An 18,905-nucleotide genomic window follows, 5' to 3' on the forward strand; every position below is an offset into this window, starting at 1 on the left:
GTCATAATTTTAGGAAGCTGCTGCTTCTTGTCAGGTATCACATCGGTGATCGTCGCGGAGACGACGAACAACCCGTGCGGCCGTCGGGGAGTATGCCGCAGCAGCTACGAAGTTTGTAGAGCATACGCTAGACTCGGTGGAGAGGGATGCATGGAGGATTGCATCTGCCTGATAACTTCAGCGATATCAGCCTGGAATCAGTGTCTTGCGGCCTGTAGCGACACCTACGCGTGAATCCTCTTGTCGTGCGAGAGGGAAGGCAGGGGAAGACGGTCTCCCGGTCCATTGATATTTGGAATCGGGGGAGGAAATGGTGCGAATTTTCATAAAAGGAGGGGTGTGGAGGAACAGTGAAGATGAAATCCTGAAGGCGGCGGTCATGAAATATGGCCTCAACAACTGGAGTCGTGTGGCTTCTCTCCTGGTTAAGAAATCCGCCAAGCAGTGCAAAGCCAGATGGTAAGGCTATCTTTTTAGTATAAGTGGAGGAGTTGCTTCGAAACAGCATTACTGGATGCGTGCGAGGAGGGAAAGGCAACCAAGGGCAGCACTGCAGTTGGGGTGTTCCTACGCATATCGGGCTGGACTGTATATACAGGTACGAGTGGCTGGACCCCAGTGTGAAAAAGACAGAATGGACACTTGAGGAGGAGGAGAAGCTTCTTCATCTTGCCAAAATCATGCCTTCTCAGTGGCGCACAATTGCGCCCATTGTAGGACGCACCGCGTACCAGTGTCTCATGCACTATGAGGAGCTTCTGGATCAAGCGCAGGGCAAGTTGCTCACTTGTGGTTGCAGACACTGCTTTTTCTTTTTCATTGTGCCCCTCGAGGCGTGCATACAGTTCAGATTTCGTTCCTTTTGATACAAGACGGGCGCGTATCCCTTGGCACGCTCATTTCTCGTATCCCCTCTTGGGCTTTGCTGCAGAGAAAAGTTTTCTTGGTAAGGCACATTGCTTGTTTGCTGCAGAGGGGATGGAAGGGGAGGAGGGAAAACCCAGTGGCACGGGGTTCTCCCAGGCGCCGGGAAGTCGCAAGGCACCGGGGAGAGGAGTTGGTTTTCTTGTAAGAACTGGTGGCGCTTCTGCCGCTGCACTTAGTGCTGTTTGCGTTGTTCTATCTGTGGCCGATGCTGCTGCAGCTGTTGTGACGCTACTGTAGCTGCTTTTTTTCTCGTACAGAAGTGCTAGAGGTACACGACGTGCGTGGCATCGGAAGGCCCCCGTTTCTAGCAGTATCGCTGTAGCACTTTCGAGTTTTGCGTGTTGCAGCGGGGGAGAGAAGATCCGCGGAGGCTGAGACCTGGAGAGATTGATCCGCACCCAGAGACCAAGCCTTCTCGTGCAGGTGGGTGGTGGAGAGCGAAACGTCAGGTCTAGTGCGGCAACGAGCGTTCTTGATAGAAGTGTCATAAAATATTAAGTGGCGGGGGAAGAGAGAACGAAGCATGATCGTCATTTGCCTTCCGTGTGGCCCTGCCCCTTCTGCAGACCCCATTGATATGGCGGAAGATGAAAAAGAGATGCTTGAAGAGGCCAGAGCCCGTCTAGCGAACACGCGTGGCAAGAAGGCCAAGCGTAAGGTGAGCAATATGTATGTAACTTGCCATTGCTCTGCATGAGAAAGCGTCGGTGTGTGCGCGTGAATCTGAGCATGCCTTTATAATACGAAATTCACTGCGAAGTAGCTGACATGGAGATCTTCACTGCAGGCACATGCAGCAGCCCAGGTAGACCTGGCATTACATGTGCAGTGGCTAGCACACCATTCGGTAAACATGCGAAGTTGAGGATGATCTGGGAGGTGTTTGACACAGGCCAGAGAAAAGCAACTTGAGGAGGCTCGCCGACTAGCGGCACTGCAAAAAAAGAGGGAACTGAAGGCGGCTGGTGGGTGAAAAATTTGGAGTGACAGCAGTTCCGCCGACGGATTTTTCAACTGTAGGGGGAATATCTGCATTAGACGCTTTAGCATTAGAACTGGAAACGCTATTGGGTCATGCTTGTGCGAACAGGGATCATTACGGGGGCAAAGAGAAGGACGAGAAAGAATTTCCAGCCATACGAAGAGGTTCCCTTTGAAGAGAAGCCGCCCCCAGGTTTGCATTAGGCGCGAGTTTCATGGCTTGTAACTGTCGTTGCACCGTTGATGTTTGTACAATTGTGCAGCTTTGTGCCGGGAGAAATGCGTTTGTCGTGTTAAGAGGATGTGTAGTGAGCTGGGGGCAACCCTGTTGGCAAAGCCAGACCTTTATCTTTAATGCATCTCCTGTGGAATCCTTATTGGGGCCGTAGGGTTTTACGAGGTGCCATCAGAAGAAAATCCAGAGGGTAATCTGAACTTTGCCAACATCAGGTAACAAGTCAATCCCATACTATCCTACAATTTTTGCATTGTCCCCAAATAACTTCCTGTCGTTGTTCCTACAGTACCTTCAAGCTGGGCAGTAGCTTGTTTGCTTTTAAGCGTACTTGTGCCCAAGCGGCGAACTAAGGCCTCGCTCCGCACCAGAGTGCTTGCAGCATTCGTTCGGATGAGATGTGTGAGTGGGCTGTGTGATGATTATTCATTGGCTTCCTAGATTATATCTCACCTTAGCTTTGGCGTGGTAATATGTGTGCAGCCTTCAACACATGGAGGGGTCTATGCGCGCCAGAGAAGAAGAGAAGCTCAGAAAAGAAGATGCAAGGAAGCTGAAGAGGCTTAGAGAAGACCATCTTGATGAGTACTTAAAACTGCAGGAGGAAAAACTGAAAAAGGAAGCCATTGCTAAGAAAATTAAGCTTAACTTGCCGGAGCCCATGCTAAAGGAGCATGAACTGGTCAGCTAGTGAAGGGCACATTCCCTGCCCAAACTAAATTTTAGCGCGGTTTCAATTTTTGCTGCATCCTGGGAGGGAGGAGTGGACTCTTGCATCATTCCAACCTGAAACAACTTCAGAGGCTACAGATTTCTGCTGACCTGCAGGAGGAGTTGGTGCGACTTGGGGCCGAGGCTTCACTCCTGACGGGTTCAGATGGGCACGACGAAACCTCCACTTTACTAGCACAAGGTGAGGGGTGGTTCAAGCTTGTACTTGCTCGGGTGTACTTTGGGTTTGACTAGCGTTTTTGTAGGCATTAGGTTTTCGGTGTGCTCTTCTAGACAGATGTGGACTGGCATTGCTTGCTCGCAGCTTGGCGATTGATTTCTTCATGTGGGTGCGCCTGCCTTTGCTGTAGGGCTGTCCACACCGTCTACGGCTATTTCCCGCATCCCGCGACGTTCGGAACGCGTCCAGCAGGAGGCGCGCAATGCGCTGGCTCTTCTTGGGATCCAAACCCCACTGGAGGTAAGCAGGCAGAAAAACTAAAGTGAGAAGTAGACGAAGTGCTAGGTTAGTGAGTATTCGGCAAGATGAACCAGTACCTATTTGCATACGCAAGCATGCACGTTTGGCTGGGTGCAAGCATTACGTTGCGCTAGTGTTTGCAATGCCTTCCTAAGATGTCTATATACCCGCTAGGTGTACATCTCACGGGTTCCGAAGGCGGAAGTAGAGAGATGGAGGGACACCAAGCATTGCTTGTCTTTCTCAACTGCGTCACAGGGGGAGGAAAATGCACAAATAGAGGAAGTTCCCGGGGGAAAGGGATTGACACCGGGTGATGTTCGAACGCCCAATGCTTTACAGCAGCAGCTCCGTGGGAGCCGCTTGACTGGAACCATATCTGACACGCCACTAACTGCAGGTCAGGCAGAAGCGACTTGCACGTTGTCTCTCTTCAGTCGCTTGCATCTTGGCATGCAATGGGGCGAAGGGCGGAATTAGAGTCTAGAGCCTTCGTGATTGAATGTGCGGGCTGACACGCTTTCCTCTTTACAGCAATGAAGGGGTTCATCTACTGCTTGTTTTGACTAATGCTGTGAGTCCTTGTTTCTTGTTGACTGTCCAGCCACTCGCATTACCTCAACGGGCCACGGCAGCAGCGCCACTCCACTCAACGATCCATCTGACGCCGGGTCTGCCTCGGAGGGAGGAGGGATGGGTTCGAAAGCAGAATTGCAGCTTGCTCGTCTCCAAGCGCGCACCTCTCTTGCCTCCCTCCCTGCTCCCCGTAATGATGTCACTGGACAAATTCCAGATGACATTACCGAGGAGGAGAAGGAGCTCCTGGAGTCTGAGGCTGTAAGGCCGAATTAAGTGACCCCCCAGTTTGAGGCCGTGCTTACTTTTTTCCCTACGATCTATTCACGTCTTCCTGAGAACGCTTTTGGAAACAGACTAGACATGCATATCTCTGTCGTGGGCGCCTTGAACATTCGCTTGGGCTGAAGTTCTTCACTTTCACTTCAGGGCTGAAACGATGCCTCCAGTGGTTCTTTTTTTGAAAACTGGGTTTCAGATGAGAGGCCATTTTTGGTGTGGTTTCGTTCAGGACCTGGACATGGAAGAGGTGGAGAGGCGTCGGGCGCAACGCGCAGCCGAGGCAGCGCGGCGGCGTTTCTTGGAGCAAACTCAAGTGATGCAACGGCAGCTTCCTAGGCCCATACTTCCCCCACCTAAATTGTTAACTTCATCTATCGACGCTGCTTCGGCAATTGCTTCAGCTGTCCAACAACAGCTGCAGCAGGACGATGACACAATTATTACTGAGGAGGGGAAGGATGCGGCTGTTGCAGCGATTTCTGAGGCAGCCGCTCTTACTGAGAACGTTATGGTGGGTATATATGGTTTTATTCATTCAAAGAAAATGCGTTTTTTTGGTGCTGTTGAGGAACTCTTCTAGGATGTAGTTGGCTGCAAGTGCCCGCGGAACCGCTGGCAGCGCATGTCTTCGGTTTGTGCATGCTTTTCCGGATAAACGGGGTCTTATTTCTTCGCTGGAGGGACGCGTAATAGCGATTCCAGGGGTCCAGAGTGCCTGCCTTCCTTGATTTCACCTATGGCTTCTTCGAGTTTGGTCTTGGATCTGTTTTCGGACAGTGGTGACACTTTCCTTTTTTTTTGCAGACCTTGCTTGTTCAACACGACTGCTACGAACATCCATTTCGCGGGGTTAACGTGAGTCCATACCTGCTGATGCCGGCTGTCCCTGCTACTTGCTGTTCGTAGGTGTTGGTTTATTCCATTTTCCCAGTATTTTCCCCTCCCTAGGCTGCGGTTCCTGCTGTATTGGTACAACAGTACAGCCTAAAACGTACTTTGCGATTTTTGCGTGCAGCCGCCTCCGCCAGCTGCGGGGCTCGAACCGTGCACCTTGGAAGAAATGCAGGTATTTTAATACAGTTCGTTAACACACCCTACGGAGGTTTTGGAATATTTTCGTCGGATAGTGATATGACCTTGTGCTGGGATGAAGTATGCAGAAGACCCATACACAAACTGCCTCCACCTTCATACGCGTGTGTGGTTAGGCGGCGAGAGAACTTGTAGAAATGGAATTGGCGTCTTGGGGCATAGACGAGAACTACCCGAGACTGGACAAACTTGTGTACACCCTGGAAACGCAGCTGGTCTTCAACCCAGCTTCCAAATCGTGAGTGTGAACTGCAGGCGTAGAGTGACGGTTGGTAGCTCGTGTTTCTTTGGATGCCAGCACGTAGCATTATTCCAGGGAGACGCTCCGTGCTAGCCACGATTGTTGCCTTCTGCGTGCGATTGATGAACTGATGCGATGTGGTGAATGGGGGATGTTGGTTTCCCGACTTTCTAGTGGCCGGTACTACAGCAGGAAGTGATAGCAGTGTTTTTCTGCAGGTACGTCTCTTCATCCACCCTAAGCCCGAGTGAGCGGCTCCAAGTGTACGCGCATCAAGTTGAAACATTGAAAGCGGGGCTTGCATCGGCTGTCCAGCGAACCAAGAAGCTAGAGAAAAAGTATAAGGTGCTGTCGGCGGGCTACACCAACCGCCAAAAGGAGCTTGCAAAGGCAATAAGTGAGGCTCAGGTTTTCTTACAGGAGAAAGGGTGCATTCGAAGTATACAGAGGGTTATTTTTTCAAACACTAGACAGGCTATATAGCACCGTTTAGATGGGTCTTCGTTGACTGGCAAGGGAACGGAGCCTCCTCATTGGCATGGTTACAACGGCAGATACAGCTGCTGTAACCATGCCAATGAGGGTTACAACAGCAGATACAGCACCAGGCTTAAACTCTTGCTGCTTTCACTTTGTTTTCATTCACAAGGCCCCATGGAGGCTGACAAGGGTTTGATTGCTGTGGTGAACAGGCGAGAAGAGCGCTGAATTGCTACAGCTGGACGCCCGCATTGCATCATTCACGAAACTGCACGAGTCGGAGCAGCAAGCAGTGAAGACTCGGACCGAAGAGAGGCGTGTGGAAGTCCTAAGGGAGCGCGCTAAACATATGTTTCTTCAGGTGCGCCTTGGCTGCCCATTTGTGAACACACACCAACTACCGCAGCACCTCTACCCACTTTTAGTGTGTCGATGCGAAGGGGATCAAAAAATATTCCAGAAGCGCTAGTGAAAGGAACACGAATTTACATTCGCTCAACGCTGGCTTCGTATGGTCCATTGGCCTCAAAATTGTGCCGTCTGCCTGCTCATCTGGCGTTGACGAGGTTTCCGGGATTCGGATGTGTGATCTTGCAGCAACTCTACGGTCGCTTGACGTCTGTCAAAAAGGATCTCCACGGACTGCTCAACGATACGGCAGTACAGCAACAGCAGCCAGCACAAGCGTAGCAGTTACGGAAAGTGACTGACTAGACCTGCGGACCTGACCTGCAGGCGCCTGACAGAGGCTAACTGTGCAGGCGGCTGGGCACACCGTCGGAGCAAGGCATATGATCACGCAGAAAATCTATGTAAACGCTCGCTGCACGCCAAGTGCGTGAACCTTTTTCTGTTTATCTCTAGCGTTACATAAGGCTTGGCACTTGCGAACAACATGCATGCACGGGTAGGAGGCTGTATCCAGCTTGTCCAGCTGCCTCACACTGAGTGCGTGCAAGGGTTACGTTCTTGGATGTACTAGCTTGTTAACATAATGTGATTCTGAGAAAAAATGGTGTTGGTAAACTCTGTCAAGCCATAGGTGCCACAGGGTAGCCGGTGGCTGTGAGCAAGGCTGGCGTTTACAACTAGCGAAGAGGCGTGTGGAGTTGGAAGTTAGCAGGACGGTACACTCTTCTCGTCAATATACACCGTGAAAGAGCTCACTGTAGGGTTATGCGCTGCGTGATTCTCCTCGTGGGAGGACGAGCGTTGAAGGGCAATGTGTGTACATGCGCACTGTTGCTGCGGACTTGAGAGTACCAGAGAATGCTAGGACAAGCTAAACATGATTATCCTCATTTTCTATGGTTGAGAAATGCTCATCGGAGGAGGAATTCGTGAGCTGACGACGGAATTGAGCTAGGGTCACTCGATCGCTTATCGACACTACTGCTGTACCGCCTTGTCGCCCGCGGCAAGCGAAACGCTCCATAAAGTTGAAGATATAACCGCTTTATCGAAGCGCTTTGTAATTACTACGTATATTATCTTAACTCTGAATATGCGCAGCTCAACAACTCAACAACTAATTTTCACCAGGCCCTGGGCGGTAAAGCGCGACGTGCAGTTAGCTCCGTGGTGCCGATTTTTTCGCAACGCTATTCTTTCTGTTATGTAAATCCAGGAAATAATCAACTGGAAATTGCTAAAATTGCTTTTGGTCCGGTAACAACATCCCGAGAAGTGACAGTCTCTGGCGGTTTTTCCTGACCAGTGGTTTTTCTGTTTCACTAGCCAGCACAGCGCGAGACTTTCCCCCCCTCCTTCCCTTATTGAGAGCACTGAACTCCACTCCTGCTTCTTCCTTGCATAAAGTCTTAAATATACACCCCCAAAGATGTTTTCTCCTATTCGCCTTCTGCTTCTCCTAGCAATGGTGCAGGTAGCCCTGGTGGCTCCAGCTTCCGTCTCAAGAGGTACGACGGTTTGTTGAATGCCTCAGGCCTTCATCCTGGATAGCATTGAATAAAGCCATACAATACACAATGATCGAGTATATTCTCGCCTTCAGACTGCAGTTGCTTTCCGGCTGGGACTCCCGTGTGCGGGAGTCGCTACAAGATGTATAGAAGCCGCTGCCACTTGGGGAGACACTTAGGTTTTTGTGCAGAATCTTCTTGCTCAACCAGTTGGAAACTCTGCTTCCCTAGCTCTCATTTTAATGTGTATGCGGGACTGAGCATTAAGGCCCTACCTATGACAGTGCCATCTCGCAGCTGGCTACGCTTGAAATAGTGAACAATTAGGGTTTAGGGGTTTGGCTTCACTCCTTTCATAATGCGTAGCGTCCTTTGCTCATTGCATCCTCAGGTCAAACGTGCCCTACGACTTACCAGCCAGTGTGTGGCTCCAACGGGAGAACATACAGAAACATCTGCATAGCTCGGAGGGAAGGAGCCCGATCAGTGCGTCAAGGTGCTTGTTCTCAAGCACAGAGTAGAAGGCAAGGTTAGTGCGGAACTATTGGCTGGCTAAACAGGAGTGCATTGCATATCTTTCCCCTCTGAGCTCTTGTGCAACTTCATTCCAGAATTGCTGACGAGTTCATACTTGTTTCACGCATGCGTGCTTTTCCTCCCTCGCAACCAGTTGACATGCGGCGTTGGTGGGGGGCGGTAGCTACAGGTTAGTGCGCTCATGCAAAAGTGATTAAAAGAAAAAGTTATCAATTCTCGTACCCCAGTGTGCAGCCTTTTATGTGATACGTAGAACAAACTGCATCAAAATCCATGCGTTATTACTTGCAAAGTGATGGCAATCGCTCGCATTCGGGTGTAAGGCTCGTACATTTGAGGCGGCATCCGCTGTAGGTGTGTGTATGCCGCGTATTTGGTGCCTTCTAGTGGACTCTAACCTTACAGGCGTTGCATATACTCATCCCTGCTGCCCAAAATGCAAGCTATAGGCTTCACACGCAATCGTGGTGTCATCGTTCCTACGATTCTGCAGCGTGCACTTGCCTGAACTTCAGAGATTCTGCCTGTGGCACCTTACACAGCAAGCATAATAACAAGGGCATTCATTTTACCATGTGAATGGGCTCTGCTTGCCAACGGAGGAGTATGTGGTTCTCTCTAATGTAGGCTGCTGTTTCCACGGTCGAGTCGCCTGTAACGACGAACTACTCGAAAATGCGCTTATCCAGGGAGCATGGAGCAGCTTCGTGTGTTGTTCTTTCCTGTTCAGCGTGTAATTGTTCCAACAGCCGGAGCCCTGTGTGCGACACAGAAGGCAACACGCACCAGAACAGGTGCTTCTTGCAATGCAGAAACAAGAGGCTTGCTTACAATGGCCAGTGTAGGAGCTCAGCAGGTAAGAATATCTTCTATTGTTTTCTAGAACTGCCGTCACGTGTCCCAGTAGATTTTGTCCAGTTGCCGTTTCATTTTTTGGTTGACTGGAACGTTCTTTAGCTTGTCCCGCCAGTAGCTACCCGATAAACGCATAAAGTGAAAAGCTCCCCCAGCTGCAGCCCAAGTTTATTATGTCCTGAGTCACCTTTTAAAATCTCTCAATGGGCCAGCTCCCTCAAAGGTGCAAGGTTTGCGGTTGACTTTTCAGGATGCAGCTGCCCTGAAATGTACAGCCCTGTATGCGACACTCAGGGGCAAACGCACGTGAGCGAATGCAAAATGAAGTGTCAGCGTAGAAGTATTGCCCACTCGGGCCCTTGCGCTTCTTCATACGGTAAGGGACAATTTACAATCGACCTTTGCTCTTCCTGCGGCTCAGATGACTCGAGCTCAAGTCAAAGTACAGACAGCAAAACAATGTGTTCGTGTGCTCCAAAGTGCTATGCTACACGCGTACTCTGCGTTGCCGTTGCGGGTTTCTTAGGTTGCGGTTGCCCCGCTCAGTTCCAGCCCGTCTGCGATACTCAGGGCAACAATCACCCCAGCAGATGCGCTCTTCAATGCGCCCGTGCTCGGTTTGCATACGATGGCAGCTGCTTACGTGAGATACGCAGACTACATACTAGCTGATTGTTACTCGTTTGATATTTTTGAGGCTACTGTGCGCACTTCGATGGCGTGCGTTGGTAGCCCTATAGGTGGAGTTGGCCACTGTACTAAACAGGCCGCTTAACGTGCTCATCGGTTTATGCGTATGCAGGCTTTGGAAGTCGTTAAACTGCTTGGGCGGAATGGCGGACTGATGGGGCGGCTGTCCTCAAGAAAGGGTGTGCTTTCGCTATTTCTCGATGCTTCCGTGACTGCCGTAGTTCTATCTGTATTTTTGTGGCTTGCTGTGTTCCCTTCTGCAATAGTTCCTCCTGCCCTTTAGAGTCTCGATGTAGTTTTCCTGACTCGATAACCGACTGTAAAGACATTTCGGGGAAGGAGGGCCTAGTGCGTTTTTCCCCTCGATGCACCAACAAGGAACTAACCGCCACTGAGTAGCAAAGTGACGAAAACGCGACACTGTTGCGGTTCACCACTCGGTGGGTGCAACCAGCCTTCGGGAAGGCGTATGCCAAGGTAGTTTGCGTATTCAGAAGGACGAAGAGACACGAGAAGAGCTGTGTCCTTCCTCCCAAAACACCTTTGCAGAATAACAGTAGTACCTTGTACTGTAAGTTTCAAAGACCTGAGTAGCAAGGCATAAGGGGGTATTTAAACTACAGTGACAGGTGAGATAGACAATTTCTCCCACACCGCCTGTCTTCTGAGTGCTTCAGAATAAGAGTTCACGGTCAAAGGACTCCTTTGGAAACACTGCGTACAAGGCGACAATTCAAAGTCCCCCCGAACTGTTCAAAGAAGAGGCTGTAACGCGACGTTTCGGACGCCAAAACGAGTTCTCTAGGTCACCGAACAGGCTTGATGAGCTTAGAACTTTGTCCAGAGTCGTACCACTGGATACTGTTCAGGGCCTCCCAGCTCTTAACTACGGTATTGAGATCTGTCTCTAAGCACTCTTCAGCTCCTCAGTCTTGTATTCTGCCCGTATGGGCTGATTTTCATTGCCTTCCTACACCTGCTCCAAACAGAAGTATTTCTATAGGCGAGCACCCCTGCCGTCACTGTGAATCTCCTCATGTCATGTAACGGGGACCCCACACTATGCTATTCGCGTATAGTCTGTACCCTACGAGAAATTAGACTAGTTTCTAGAGTAATGCAGCTAACTGCAAGCACGATGTAAAATGCTATCATGCGATTCGGTGAAGCGACTGAACCCCTACCCTGCGCCACCTGTAAGCGGCAGCTCAGCGTGGCCTCCTCGACACAATTTAGAACTACGTCCATTGTCCCCGAGACTTCTTGCCGCAGAAGAACAGGAGAAAGCCCCGTGACTCCTGACATCAACACTGATGGGCGTAAAGAGAACGGGACTGCCAATCTAAACCCATAAGTCAGGACCCCGCCCCCCAGACTTTTGCGACTATGGTCATGGAGCTGACAATCAGAAGGCACGGGGAAGCAACATAGCTGACCTCCAGAAACCGAAGTTTCCACAAGGAAAGAATTGAGCGGAAACGTTGGTAAGGGGCAGAACGAGCCCCTCCGGTGGATGGCTACCGGCACTGTGGCGGTGCCAGAAAGATCAGCATAGGTCTTAAAGAAGACGAGGAATTCACTCCTCCTACGTCTTCCTGAAGACGTCTGAAACGTCGATCACTGTCAGTGAGAGATTCGTCGCTTCTCAGCATATCCTTACCTGCAGCAACGTTAAGAAAGTTAAAGTGGCGCCGCAGAACAACGCTGCAAAACGCAGCCAAACAAGAGATGCAGAGTCTCGTAATGCCATTTGGCTGTTAATGACAAACAAAATACAATATTATCTATGAATGGCCTGCTTCCTTCCTTTCTTTTGCTATGCTAGGAGCAACACGCGCAAAAAAGCCACTCAGTGTTACCGTGACTCGTCACTGCAGCTCAGCAGCAGTCAGTCTTCACTACAGGCCGTACTCCACCCATCAAGTTAGACGTTAGGCCCGGTGTCCGTTAGGATTTTTTGTTTTCCTATCAGGACTGCCACTGCTGTGTTATCTGTCGCTTCCTGTGGACAACGCTGGCGTTTCCAGGTCAGTCAGCTTAGACAACGCCGAATCCATGCGGCGTTTGGAAGTGTCGTGTGCACGATCGCCCATCGGGCTCTCTGTCTTGGAACGCGTCCCTACCTCGCGATTTAGCTGTCTTAAGTACATCAGATTTTTGAGTGTTTAGCCCTAAGCTTCTCATCCTAGCTGCTTTTCCTTGGCACACTTGGCCAGTCCGCGAAGATGATGGGGTCTCAGCAGAGCTTTGGAGACTTCGCGAACAGCCTGTCATTCTATGGAGGCACGCAGCAGCAGGAGAAGAAGGGCTACGCAATGGTGTCATTGGATGGGGCCCCATTGCGTAGCCCCTCAGCAGGGGGGAAGCCTGTTGTACCGGGGTTCCTCGGCAACATCTTAGGCACGAAGGCTGGAGTCGCCGCCCCCAGTGAGGTGCCCGCAGGTGGTGGACTCTGGGGAATTCCGGGGAGGGTTCCAAGTGGATCGATGAAGGCTCCGCCGCGCTCACAGGAACCAAACGGCCTCCTACAGTCCGGCTTGTCCGCAGTGAAAGATGGAGCATCTCGCATGCTGGATGGCGCAAGCTCAGTGGTCAATGCGACCCGAGCCACTATTGCAGACAACCCATTGTCTTCGCAGAATATGTTAATGTTCGGAGTTGTGGCGGCCGTCGGCGTGCTGTTTATGTTCCTAGCCTTCCTCACCCTCCCCCTGCTCGTCTTCGCCCCCTCCAAGTTTGCTCTGCTTTTCACAATGGGGTCTCTTTGCTTCCTTTCTGCCTTGGCTCTCTTAAGGGGTGTCGTTGCCCTCTTTCGACACCTTGTCGAGCCCACGAGGTCAGCACTAGCGAGACACCAGGTTGCAACTCTTCCACCAGTCTGCGCGCTGCAGGTTTTTTGATGTTCCCACGCTGTAACGGCGATTCCTTGGTAGGGGACTAACTGTGCCTTTGCACGTGAGAATATAAAAGTCGGTTTCCACGGTGCTTTGAGCTGCTCTGAATTTGTGTGAGGTGTTTCCTTGCAGGCTTCCGTTCACTGCGGTTTACTTTTCGTCGTTGTTCCTAACGCTATATGCCACCTTAATGGTCAAGTCGTATGTACTCACCCTTGTTTTTTCGGTCTTGCAGTTGTGCGGCTTGACTTCTTTCCTGGTGTCATATATCCCAGGCGGTTCTCACATGCTGAAGTTCATGGGACAAGCCGCGTGGCAAGTCCTGCGGAAGGCATTCAAGTGCGGGGGATCTCGAGACCTGCAGCTACCCATTTAAATTGGGATTTGCCTGCAGCTACAGTTGCGATCCGCCTGGGGTGGCACTCAAAGCCGTACGTAGGTACCTACCTGAGAAACACGCTGCACAAGGCAAGCGCGTGGTTGTCGTCCATCCGTCGTTTGTGGTATGCTTGGAATCGCGGGAAGGCGCAGCTGTGCCAGCTAGTGGTGTGACTGCTCCGTAATGGACAGGTTTGTTCTGTTCAAATGTGTATCAATAGACGGAGCGCCATCGCATGCCCCTTCATGGTGCAGGCCCTGCAAGGGCTGCGCCGTCTTCGTAGATTCGCCCCTTCAGTTTCTGCGTGATATAATTTCTGATGGGTGGTTCCCGAGTAAGCTCAGTAAGGAGCGCTGCGAATTCCAGCCTGCCGTGCGAGGGGACTCAGTCACTTTCTTATTGACAGGGACTTTTTTAGAGTATTTGCGCTCTATATAGAAGTTTTATTATCAAATGTATATTCCTATATGTACATAATATTGCACGGCTGAGCATCGTAGGTGACAGTTAGCTTTTTATCAATGGCGAGGTGTCGCAGGATGCTAAATGTGGCCAGATACGGAGGTGAAAAATCAATAGTCTGATAACCGCTAGCACGTATTTCAGCGTTCGAGAACCTGATCGTGTACAAACAGGCTATAAAAACAGCATACGGAAGCACGTAGGTATGGACGAATAGGAATAAAAGAGTGGGGACCTCATTATAGGGATTAGGAAGACCTAAACTTCATACTGGTCGGTGTAGTTGGAGGGAACTGCGCAAACACTGCAGGATCACCTTCCTGGTTACAGCGAGAGCGAAATGCGTGTTTGGTGCTCACCAAACTATTTCTCAGCTCTTCGTGCGGTATCTGGATGACGCGGGATTAACGAGAGCACTTGATACTAGTTGAGGACAGTTGAGAGCTGCAATAGTCTCACTGCGTGGGTAGATGAGATAACCTTCAGCCTCTAGACGTGCTGTGCACAGCAACACAGATACACACAACGTAGAACGAACATTTCGTAGAACAACCATTTGTTTGTGCATGGGAGTCCTTGCTTGTGCATTCAACAATTTATTGGAGGTGGAGCACTCATACACAGCTGCAGGCAAGCGTGGAAGGTGGGAAGATGTTCGTGCGCATTGGGGTAGGCGATGTCGACGAATTCAGGCTTCACTGGCATCTAGATTGGCTACTGGAGGGCACGTATGTGTGCAATAATCCTCTGCGGCGTCAGTGCATCCATCAAAAGGGGGCCTTGCCAAGCCTGCATGTCGGATTGCCTTGCAGCACGATTTACAGCAAGATGCAGAGAAGACGCGCCCACCCCAAGGCCTGGGTCCTGGAAACCCAGATTTCCAACATTGTGACGCTCTATTATGGCGCATGTAGATTGGCTACTGGAGGGCGCGTATGTATGCAATAATCCTCTGCGGCGTCAGTGCATCCATCAAAAGGGGGCCTTGCCACGTCTGCTTGGCGGATTGCCTTGCAGCAAGAGCAAGATGCAGAGAAGAGCCGCCCACCCCAAGGTGGGCGAGTCTTCTGTGTTGGAACCCAGGTTTCCAACATTGTGACGCTCTATTAAGACGCACGGAAACTGGATGGGAGGTCAGCTGCTTTTGGGGGAATCCTTGTCTTAATTCATGTGACTCTACTAGAGCTCACGCTGCTCGCTTAACGCACGATGAATCTGAACGGAACGTTCCAGTGGCACGGGTTGGTAGTTGGACCGGGAGCATGCACACATTGATATTAGAAGAGGTTGGCAGTTGATTCAATGCCAAAGTGAGTTGTGATTTGAACAACTCTCCGCCACCCCAGGGGAACTACCCAACGCACGTGACCCCTGCGCTGCTTAAGTGTTGCGTTGTATTACGAATATTCTTCGGCCATTACGCACTGCAGTTATCATAAATCTCTGCTTATGTGCCTCATCATGGCCTTTAAAAGCCCATATCAACTTGCTGTCGTGTGGGGGGCGCTTCACAACTACTGCGGCAAGCACGTTTGTCGGTATGCCGAGGGCAGTAGAGAGATTGCAGTTGAGGGTATAATTTCTTGCACACACAGGTTTCTCAAAGCCACTTCAGTCTATAAATATACTTGTATAGGCGCATGGTTCTCTACAGGACCCCCGGGTCAGCTAGGTAGGTGTGTCTTTCGCGCGCATAGCAGAAACGAGACGTGCCTGCCTGCGGAGTGCGTTGTTGTGGACGATTCCGATATGGAACGGCGCAAATCTTCCCACCATATTAGAAATAAGGTTTGATTTGTGAAAGGGGAGGCGGAGTGGTTAATCCCCCACTTTGTTTGCTGTTTTTCACAGGTTACTGCAGGTTTTCCCATTTCGAGCAGTGACCCGACGCCGCGTACATTGGACCTTGAAATTACCAATGGTAATTTGTTACGTGCATTCTTAAGGCTTCCATAGCCACGAGAAAACCTTCCTCTCAAGTATTCCGCAGGTGTGGCGGCTGGATTTCCCCTGACGCCGCTCAAGTACTCCACCGGTTGTACCGTGCATCGCATTTCATCGCATTCCCATCTAAAACTGGGGGACTGAGGAAGCCTTCTCCACAATACAAAGCTCGGCAAAAAAGAGGGAAGTGGGACTTTCAAGCTCAGGAAAGTTGTTCTGAGCCCGTGTGTCTCGCATGCTCTTCTGAACTGCACCGGGCCAAACTCATTTCTTTATTTTTGCCGGAAATGTTAAGATACGTCCAAAGAGCCTTTTGTGCCTACGCGGCGGCTGCCCTCTTGCCCCTGAGTACACGAGGACAGGATGCTCCTGTCCACCACAACGCGCAACCAGGCTTAGCACAAAACCCGCCAGTGGCCCCTGTCGATTCTGCAGCTTATGGCTACCACCATCCTCCCCCCGATCATTCTGCAGCTCCTCCCTCCCATCCTGTGCACAGTTCGCACGGATATGGTACTCACGACCACTCGCCGCCGACGCACCCCCACGATGGTGTTGCGATGAGCCCAAACACCAACGCATACACCCTCTGGGAGCAGCCCACTGGCACAACTGAGATGATTACCCATTCCTGGAAGCCTCCTCTAACCCAGGAGAATCTTGGTGAGTGACCTCTTACGAAAGAAACGTGAGTGTACGGGTGAGGCTACGAAAAATGAGCGAGTATCTGCTGATTTTTTGTCGTGTTCGCATAGACTATAATCTGCATATTCGAAGGATTTGTGATGAGCGAAATCAGGCTACTGGGACGTCGCCATGTCCACTGTCCCGTCGGAAGACCACATTGTGTTAATGCCAGCAGATGCCAACAGAACAGGTCAGTTCTGGCAGCGGACTGCAGTCCCTGCGGTCCACTTCGAAGTGCAGTTTGGATTCGGAGTATTCGGGAAGGATCCAGTAGTTGAGGGAAACCCTGGAGGAGCAGGCAGCAACGACGGCCAGCCAGACGGGTTTGCATTTTGGTATGTGTACGAGCCATATGCAAGCGTCTACCCGAGAACACCGGAAGAACAAGCCAGCTGGAATCTTGTAGGATACAAAAGTAATCCCAAGGGATTTGGCGTCATCTTTAAAGCAGTGGACCAAACGGGAAACATCAACCCCTCAATATCATGCGTTCATAACACGGAGGACACCAGAGACTTTTCGAAAGAAATCCCCACTTCTTCTGCGTTCTTCTACCAGTTTAGAAATAAACCCACAGTACGCCAGGCTTTGCCAGAAGTTTGCTGCTATTGCATAAAAGCTTTCCTAAGTCTGCAATGTGTTCTGGGTCTGCAGAGGGGTCGTCGTGCGAAGCATGGGGAGTTGGCCCTGAGCTGAGGTTGAGAAGCCGTATTGAGTTTCTGTGCTTCAGCCTGTTCTTTTCCGTGTCATTGTTGGGAATCAAGGAGTGGTGGCCCAAATCCGCGAGTCGGTTACTTCGGCGTGGATTACTGCATGCTCGCTGGATCACGTTCATTTGCATGCCCATGGCTTCATTGGCTTTACAGGCCACAATAAGCCCGGTTCAAGCCAAGGACAGCCTGGGCATCACCCTACAGGAGATCAAGTTGTACTTCACTTCGTAAAAATGTGGAGCCTAGATCCTCTTCCCCCTCAGCATAATGACGCCGGCTCACCACAAGCCGTCCATTCGACGGATGGAAGCCACGTAGCAACTGACGCTCATGCTCACTCAGCCCACGCTGAACACTATGGTGTCTATCAAGGGCATCCGCATGCAGCTGCCTATTTGGCTGCAGGCCACAGCCAAATGTAAGTTGCGCACCCAGGCCCGTTCTCCCCTTCCTTTGAACTTCCACTCGGCCTTTGGGGGCGAATGCGGTTCTTTCTGAGTGGTTTCTTACAACTTGTGGGCGTTTTTGTACATGTATCAGCGACCCAACGTTGCTGCAGATGCTGACGTCGCTCGGAAGTCAACTAAGCATGTTGAGCGCGGAAGTGAACGATTTGAGACAAGACCTAAGAAAACTGTGGGTGGACGACGCACCAGAAGCCGTGAAGTCGCTTAAGTTGGAGCTGACTGGTTTTAAGGATCTTTTTAAACGGCATTCCCAACAGCACACATCTGCATTGCACAACATTCACAAACAAGTGGAGATCAAATCGAGTATGTCCCCTACGTTGCCTTCAGCTGGGCAGCAGTACCGCGGTTGGCATTAGCTGCTGACCCAGATTAATTTCGTCCTGTATAAACCCGTTTCGCCTCACTTAGCAACCGCATGAAGATTCATTTGCTTGTGCGTTAACACTTGACACCCTGTTGACTCAGGCTCGCCACATGAAGGGGAATCACCAATCCTGTCTCGACTGACCGATTTGTCAAGCCAACTAGAGAAGGATATCGCGGTGAAGCACGCCAGCGTGTTTCTTCTTGCTCTAGCAGCGCTTTTACTGGTCGTCTTGTTTGCTTTGTGCTCTTGGAGAAAGTTCCGGGCCATAGAGAAGAAGCACATGCTGTGACAAAGCATGCGGGGCTCATTCCACTTTTTGAAGGATGTACAGATGTCAACCCTCTGTCTTTTAGGATTACGCCTAATCCATTAGGTATAGGGAGGGTTGTTGAGACTGCAAGCAGGTGAAAACAGTTTTGGAAGGGGGGTTGTAGGGGCGCTGCTCAAACGTTTTTTCGTTCTTTCACCAATATGAAAACTGCATGTGGGACATGGAGTTAATTGGGATGGGGCGGCATTCGTTTAACAGGTTTAGTCAGCAACGTTTGCACTTCCACTTGTGAAGCACAGAAGAAGGCACCAAGAGCGATGACAATTTTGCTAGAGGCACTTGCAGTGCAGTTCTGCTTTTTGCCGGGCAAGCGGAGCGTGCAAGTCCGTCGCAAGAATAGTGTGCAGTGCACTTCTGTTGCGGAGTTCCAGTCCGGTCCCACAGCTAGCTCAACTACTAGTAATGAAGCGGACATCAATCTGCCCCTCTGCGCATTGGGGGGAATGTAGCACGCCTTCAACCTTCTCTGTGGAAGTGTCGAAAGAGGGGGTGGCTACTTAGAGCTGGGCTTTTCGTAAGATTAATGCACCACAGACAAACGCAAACTGGCGAAAGAACGCTTAAAAGGGCTGCAGGCCCTGAGCAGGCCGGCCCTTTCAGTGCATCCATGCGATGCATTGGCATGTATCCTTAGGGCAATGCGTGGTG

At 50.8% G+C, this 18,905-nt stretch overlaps 5 protein-coding genes across 5 annotated transcripts; all 5 read left to right on the plus strand.

The window, feature by feature from the left end:
• Positions 1–310: 310 nt before the first annotated feature.
• Positions 311–2,112, plus strand: EAH_00001190 (hypothetical protein; the record flags this gene model as incomplete). Its single annotated transcript, XM_013395614.1, has 6 exons — positions 311–459; positions 599–713; positions 1,275–1,350; positions 1,494–1,585; positions 1,820–1,892; positions 2,018–2,112. The coding sequence occupies 6 exons, from the start codon at positions 311–313 to the stop codon at positions 2,110–2,112; spliced, it is 600 nt and encodes a 199-aa protein (XP_013251068.1).
• Positions 2,113–2,636: 524 nt separating this feature from the next.
• On the plus strand, positions 2,637–6,696 carry EAH_00001200 (myb-like DNA-binding domain-containing protein, putative; the record flags this gene model as incomplete). The annotated part of the gene is made up of 11 exons (XM_013395615.1): positions 2,637–2,825; positions 2,972–3,056; positions 3,226–3,335; positions 3,594–3,735; positions 3,940–4,172; positions 4,423–4,704; positions 5,209–5,259; positions 5,402–5,523; positions 5,745–5,923; positions 6,219–6,367; positions 6,604–6,696. 11 exons carry the CDS (start codon positions 2,637–2,639, stop codon positions 6,694–6,696), a joined length of 1,635 nt encoding a protein of 544 aa, XP_013251069.1.
• A 1,186-nt stretch (positions 6,697–7,882) lies between these two features.
• On the plus strand, positions 7,883–10,139 carry EAH_00001210 (serine proteinase inhibitor TgPI-2, putative; the record flags this gene model as incomplete). Its single annotated transcript, XM_013395616.1, has 6 exons — positions 7,883–7,925; positions 8,320–8,457; positions 9,196–9,321; positions 9,571–9,696; positions 9,847–9,963; positions 10,123–10,139. The coding sequence occupies 6 exons, from the start codon at positions 7,883–7,885 to the stop codon at positions 10,137–10,139; spliced, it is 567 nt and encodes a 188-aa protein (XP_013251070.1).
• Positions 10,140–12,235: 2,096 nt separating this feature from the next.
• EAH_00001220 (SFT2-like domain-containing protein, putative) lies at positions 12,236–13,280 on the plus strand (the record flags this gene model as incomplete). The annotated part of the gene is made up of 2 exons (XM_013395617.1): positions 12,236–12,846; positions 13,037–13,280. 2 exons carry the CDS (start codon positions 12,236–12,238, stop codon positions 13,278–13,280), a joined length of 855 nt encoding a protein of 284 aa, XP_013251071.1.
• Positions 13,281–15,976: 2,696 nt separating this feature from the next.
• Positions 15,977–17,915, plus strand: EAH_00001230 (lectin-domain protein, putative; the record flags this gene model as incomplete). The annotated part of the gene is made up of 4 exons (XM_013395618.1): positions 15,977–16,352; positions 16,480–16,952; positions 17,107–17,507; positions 17,630–17,915. The coding sequence occupies 4 exons, from the start codon at positions 15,977–15,979 to the stop codon at positions 17,913–17,915; spliced, it is 1,536 nt and encodes a 511-aa protein (XP_013251072.1).
• Between the last annotated feature and the right edge of the window lie 990 nt (positions 17,916–18,905).

The sequence above is a fragment of the Eimeria acervulina genome, genomic scaffold (assembly GCF_000499425.1).
Source record: "Eimeria acervulina Houghton genomic scaffold, Eah_scaff4, whole genome shotgun sequence".
NCBI classification, from domain to species: Eukaryota; Apicomplexa; class Conoidasida; order Eucoccidiorida; family Eimeriidae; genus Eimeria; species Eimeria acervulina.